General features: G+C 42.5%; 1 protein-coding gene across 1 annotated transcript; it reads left to right on the forward strand.

The window, feature by feature from the left end:
- Window positions 1–1,512: 1,512 nt before the first annotated feature.
- PHALS_14462 (uncharacterized protein) lies at window positions 1,513–1,777 on the forward strand (the record flags this gene model as incomplete). Its single annotated transcript, XM_024730280.1, has 2 exons — window positions 1,513–1,635; window positions 1,703–1,777. The coding sequence occupies 2 exons, from the start codon at window positions 1,513–1,515 to the stop codon at window positions 1,775–1,777; spliced, it is 198 nt and encodes a 65-aa protein (XP_024580573.1).
- Between the last annotated feature and the right edge of the window lie 5,200 nt (window positions 1,778–6,977).

Here is a 6,977-nt window from a genome sequence, read left to right on the forward strand (position 1 = left end):
AAATGATATTCCTTAACCCAAAGCTTCAAATATTATTTGAAGCTTTGGGTTAAGGAATATCATTTCTCAGAGGGCAAACTACAGCCACGAAGGAATAACAGATATGACATGGGCCATATATACATACACGATATCCTTAGACTTCGTTGGAATATTAATCTTTTCTTAATTGATTGCGAGACGATATAATTCATTTTTGAGGGCAAGCGTAATTATTTGAGCGCAATCTGTATCTCATACCAAATATAGTAAGAATCAACTTGAGCTCATTTGTTGGAAAACACAGGCGATAGCAATGCCACCTTATCAGGCTAACCTGAGTCGCCAGCGTGTGAGACTACCTCACTATCGTTTTCATTGTCAGTTTGAAAAGAATTCACAGTACAAGTAAATTGATATTAACGCGAGCCATGTTGTGTCTTTTGCCTGTAGCAAGGACGTATACAGCTTTTTAGTCATTCTAAAGCCGCTAGCAATATATATAAGATGTCGTGTCAGATGCTATGGCAGAAATCTTTGAGATAGAATTAATGAAATGATAGGAAGGATTTAGTACTCGTGAATTTAATTTTGTAGTCGCTGGCAGTCAATATAGTGCCACATAATACTAGGCGCAATAAAGCGAATAATAGCAACAAGTTTGGTCTTAAGTTCATCGACATTTTTCATTGTTTAAAGCTGGTAGAACACTAACTGAAACATCATCTGATAAGTGCTAATAGAGCAACACGAAAAGAGTACTTCCAGAGCCGATCACGTTCAAGATACTTGCTCAATCTCACCATCGTCAATATATCTGTCAAAAGTGACGCCTTCAAAATTGTTCGGGATATGGGTGGTACTATCGAGACTATCAACTATTGAACCAGCTCTCAACGCGATTTGAAAAGTACAACGTACCCGCAGATGAAAACTCAACGTCCAAGGTCGCCTCGCAACAAATCTCCTTTATGAGAGTGGTCGCCTTCTACGGACCCATGACACCTCTGCAAATGAGCGAACGGTAGGCAAAGTCATATACTTTCAATGGCGGAGCCCAACCGTAGCTGTGATTGTGCATAGTCTCCGACAGCTATGTGAGACACTGGTGATGTGCTATCCAATGTTGCTCTTTTCTCTTAATCCTATCGAATGTGTACGTGAAAAAAGCAAAAAAGGTGATATCCGATTCCTTTGGCTGCGCATCACCGATTATCTACATACCCATGACACAAGCCCTCGTGTACAAGACGACCTCAAGTGCAGCGGAACTACCGTAGCTCTTTGCTTCGAGGCGAGCTTTTGCGTCATATGGAACAAGTCGGATGGTTTGAAAGTGTTCGAATGACCCTGAAATTTTCCCCGCACCTATTCTGCAGTCCTGTTGTACCGCTCTGAGAAATATCCGCCGTGTATTACAATGCAAGACTGCGCAAGCTCATTGATGCATCTCATCACAGGCATTTAGCAGATGAACTAGAGATCTGTTTCTGGTCTCAACATCGTTGTTCGTCCGACTAGATGCAAATCACCATGGCTAACCTCGCCATGAACTCACGAATCAGTAGTACCCAACACAGCATACTGGCCACACGTTCCTGTCCACGCTTCCGTACAACGAATTGTGTTCATGGTTCACCGTTCGACGACGAGCACGTTTGTCACTTTTTAAGCAAGGCATAAAACCGTATATTGCACCCAAAACACTTTAAGTGTCAGTCAGTCAACTGTCATGGACATGCTCTTTGCATCTAAACACAGGCTTGCGCCAGTAATCAAGCCTCTGCTATCGTCGTAGATTTCTCGTTTGAGCTAGTATAGACGGTAAATGAAAGTCTTGGTCTGCCACTAAGAAGATGACTACAAGAAGCAATAAGAACGTGGGGATGGATCCCAAAGCTCTGCCATATAATATATTAGATGTTTACAAGGAGTTACAAAACTATGGTGTCGCCTCAATGGTAGGGTTGGTAGTGGAAGCTGCGCTGAGCTTGTCAATCATTACGAAAGAACTCGTTATAAAAAATAGAGAATGCGAAGAGTAAAACGTATATTCTCAAGCTTCTAGCGCATTTCGATGATCCTTTGTGAGATAAATATCACAATGTGGTGGCAAGAGAACCACCCTGTGTTGCCATTAGATTAGAAAGTACGTCATCGAAATTGACCTACCTATATTGCCTTCTACGTGAATGACCCAAGGGAGCAGCGTGACGTCGTAGAGACCTCTCGCCATGTGGCATACGAATAAATATTAATGAGAAAGAGTACATCTCTTCACACAACATCGACTTTTTGTAATGGGCTACGCTTAGCGATTACATGAAGGTACATTTACGTACTATCTGTGTGCGCTGTGAGAATTTATCAAAGAGGATTACAGTATAGCAGTTCCGAATGCATATGAGATTTCTCAAAAAAAGTCACAAACATTCTGTGTGATACAGAATGCTGGATTCTGCTTGGGGAGTTGTACTGGTAACGAGACCGACGTGTCTCTGTCTTTAAAATTGGGTGGCATAAGCCAGTCTCTTCTACTGGATACTTTCAACGAAAGTTTGAGTTCAAGCTTCCAAAGTTCAAGATATTTTCACCCAAGGTCTTGTATTAGTTGGAGCTGAGGCTCAACCTCAGCACACATTGATTTGTAAATCAGAACTCCAGGGTTTTTATAGTAAAACCTGTAGGAGCCCTCGGGGAGTTTTGCATGTAGCTAAGAAATATAACTCATTTTTTATTGAGCTGCAAATTTGCCTTCAAGGTATAAAGTCGTTCTTCTTCCCAACAAGTTGCGACGATCGTCTTCCACCACGTCAGGAGTCGCTTTCTCGTCGCATATGCATATGTGTTGTGTTTCAGAGACTGTTTGTGAACAGCGCCCTCTTACATTTTCACGTCAGAATAGCTGTGGTCATTTTCCTGACTGTATGTATCTATAGTAAGCTAAATATAACCGCTGTTCCAACGCGAGCCTCAATATATGGAATGATGGTTTGCATGTGACGGTTGCACCTTGTTCACTGCTCATGAAGTGGTTGTTGGTTGGTATTTAATTCTTATATAAAACGGCTTTACTCTACCAATCTGCGGTAAGCGTATTTTCTGATGTGACTGCTTTTGCTTCGGAGGGCGTCTAACCAACGAGCGACTTTCAATTGTCTCTTGACGCAGCTGTTTAGGCTATACAGTACCTCTGCTCAAATCTATTTTGGCGGTATATTCATCCATACCTGTACAAATTACGAGAATTCAGATGTGAATATTCGCACTGTATACTCACGAGCAGCGCTTCAGCGTATGTGCTTAAGCAATCTCCTCTCCAAAATAAACAATTGCCCTTTTGGCGCCGAAAAGATTCTCGCTGATGAATGTTGTTTGAGAAGTATGATCTGCGGATTTCGCGAAGACTCAAGCTATCGTTAATTTAGTCGATCCTTTGTCCCGACCTCTAAGGGAGTAGTTTGGCTTGACATTTACCTGCAAGATATATGCAAAGTATGCCGACATTACGTGATCCTTAATATTTTACTAATTTCAATTGGTGCCGAGTCTAACAGAAAAAAGGCGACCGTTAAGCTGATAATGAACCTCTAATGAGTGCTAGGCTCTTTCAAATCCATTTCGGCCACTTCAAGGCTTCTGTCACGCAATGAAAAAATATTACAATCCCAACAGTCTTGCTGGCTTGAAATCCCGGATTAGACATACTCAGTTATGACAAGGATTCATTTGTTCTGAACTATGCATGTAAAGTCCAGGGCGAATTGCTTGGCTTTTAGCCATCTGTAATATATGCAAACCATGCGACTATGAGTACAGCGACGTTGTCACAACATCTCTGGAAATGCTCATCTATAACATTATCTTTCTTTGCTGCCCTGAACTTCAAGACAGTTTACTCAGCCGAAGCAGCTATATATAGAGACTCATGCCCCTCTAAGTCTGCAGAAGTCATATATCTGCGCGTTAAATAATGACGTCCCACATCGGTGAGGCGATATATACAGTGAGCAGACGAGCATAGTGCAATGTGTATTTAATTGTTGGATGCTTGGAAAGCCAAACATTTTTTAGGTGAAATGCCACCTTATGCTTATTTGTACCACTATTGCCGGTCCCATCGTTTATTTCATTACAACACTGAGTCATTTGACACTCAACGCAAGGTAGTACTACATTACGAGAACCTTAGGTACGGAATACTGCACGAGGAATGTGATGCTCCTTGAAATGGCCTACCCAGTGAGCTATGTATTTTTATACGTGGGTGAACGCTTGTGCGCGCATGTCCAAAATGTATCAGCGTGTTAAACCCTCGCCGCATGTATCAACGCCTTTGATCAGTCTGCCATTTTCAGCAAAATGCTGATAGTCCATAAACTTAGACTTTCATTTTTGGTATTTCAAAGACGCGCTCAGTATCACCACTTTTGTGGTCTTTCTGGTCCGTCGCAAGATATATTACATCGCGACTGTAACCAGAACGGTTGCTGGTGAGGATACCAGCAAGCGGCTCTTAGTTTTATTTTTTCAAATTTGATGCCATTTTTTCAATCGAGATCCGCACTCCACAGCGAAGGTTTGGCGGGCATCTGCCCAAAGTGCTCGGCACCAGATTGGACATGTTACAAGCCAACCATTTAAAGGCTGATAATTTGACAGGGTGCGGTGCCCGTGCGGTGGAAGTAATTTTTAAGGAATATGTGTGGAGAAATTGCGTGCTGGAGTGAAATGCATTAACTTATTGTGTGTGTATTACATTACGCTAGACACGTTTTTGCTTTCTTACATCAATGATTTGTTAACACCAGTGCTCAATCAAAACTGCACAAAGTGGACTCAGTTTGGGTGAGTTATCTTCCCTTTGTCTGATTTTACTTGCTGATATTAGTCTGGCCATACTTCGAAGTAGATTAAGTACCTTGATAAGATCTTGTATAGTGCGTCGAGTGCGCGATGAAATTCGGAGAAACAGAACGTGCAAAAACATCGTATAGATGCCAGTGCAGGCGGAACACACATGAGTGTGTAAAATTTTAGTGGATTCGGCTAAAATACTTGTACATGCAGTACCTGCAGACTAAATAGCTAAATTGCAATATATCTACACACGTTTTTAGCCAGAACAAGTACATATGCTCACAATATTTGCTCTCTGTGGTCTTGCCGAAGCCATACCATAATCACACTCTAACGAGTCGTATGAAGTAAAGTCCTCTGTTGAAGACAAAATATCGTCTCACCATTTTTATGAAAGCTACCCGTATGCCTACGATTATGAAACGTATATGGTATTTTGTAGGATGATGCGGCCCAGATAGTCTTGTTATCGTTCACCCGCCAAAATTTGGAAAGAGAGTCGACATGTCGCACATAGCTCAGAGAGTTCGTGAGGGCCGAACGCGGGAAAATTGTCCTCTACCGGTACTACAAGATAAGCCAGGGAAAGACAGCTTTTATTTGAATTGAAAAGGATCCCGACGACGTTATCAAGGCTATAACCAGTTTCCGGGAAAACGAAAGCGATACCCCGACATCGAAAACTCATGAAATCTTGAGGTTCCACTTCGGCAAATTAGTACAGGCGACGTTGGTACTCATGACTTAACACATGAGCTTCATATATCGTAAAACCATGACAGGGAGCTTAGCGGGAGTCGCTTTTTACAATCAAACGGGACCCCCCTTTGTCTACAGTTCAAGACTTGGCTAGAGTTATGATTCAATCCTCCTGGAGATGAGCACGGCTGTTGACAACATGAATTATTACGACGAGCCAGTACTTCGATGTCTACGTCCTTTTTTGTACTTTCAAGGTAAAGCATGAGAGGACGGATCAGCTAGACATTTGCCTCACTGCAGCTGGCGTGCAAACCTGTATGGTGAGTGAGACAACGCGTCTTCTTTTTCAGCGCGTAAATCAAATACGACTACCCTCGGCTCTTCGTCCAGCATCCAGCGCCCCTTCTTCATATAATTTACACATTTATTCGACGGCTGCTGATCAAGACACAGGTGGTGATACTTAGATTTGGCGAACGGGAGGCCCAGAGCTATTTTTATGCTCTCGCTTAGCGCGTTGTTTGAGCAAAAGCTGGCTTGCACACAAATAAGTGTTAGACTCTTTCGCCGACACAGAAACCAATTTGACGACGTTAATCTAGACCACGACATGATAAAGCTTGCAGAAGTCGTTGTAACCCGTGCACTTGCAGACCGACATTCTCGCATCGACAACAAGGCTAATTTGTTGTGGCAGTGTGTCGTGAAGCGTTCTGCCTAATTGAACGAGCACGTTGTACAGGGAAGAGGCGAAGTGTAGATATAGCTAGTTCTTTGGTTGAGGGTCTGTGGTAATCTCTCGATAAGGAGGAGGCGCGATGTTTGAATATCAGAAGAACTATACTTAGAAAATGTGGATGACATACTTCATGGATCGGACACATTGTATTTTGAGGACTTATCTCCTGTTTGAGTTTTGAAAAGTCATGATTCCGTTAGCCCTACGGGGCAAAGCAATTCTTAACGCAGGAATTAAATTGCGATAGCTCTGGTACAAGACGTGAAAATGTTCAAAATCAATAATCGCAACGCGTTTAATAAGTGCCTTTATCATCCTCGAAGTGTTTATCTGCCGAGCCAGAAGTCGGCACGAATATTCACTTATATCCCCGATAAGTCGATTAATTATATTTCATAGCCGCTACATTCAAGAATCAATTTCGGCGGTAATTCGCGGTTTTATGTACCATCGGAGTGCAGGCAAGCAACTGTACATCACAAGTATAGGAATTAGGCTCTACCGATGACTCATCAGTATTAGTTGAAGACAGTACTGTGGAGTCAGTAGATCCGTACCATATGGGGCAGTAAAACCTCCACAGTTTACGGCCTAGCTACAGCAGCGGAGCTACCGTAGCTCTTGCTTATAGGAAGCTATGATGAAGTCACCGACCTTATATTCTATACTAGAACCAGTATGGCTGTATCGGATCGCA

The sequence above is a fragment of the Plasmopara halstedii genome (assembly GCF_900000015.1).
Source record: "Plasmopara halstedii genome assembly, contig: Scaffold_816, whole genome shotgun sequence".
NCBI classification, from domain to species: domain Eukaryota; phylum Oomycota; class Peronosporomycetes; order Peronosporales; family Peronosporaceae; genus Plasmopara; species Plasmopara halstedii.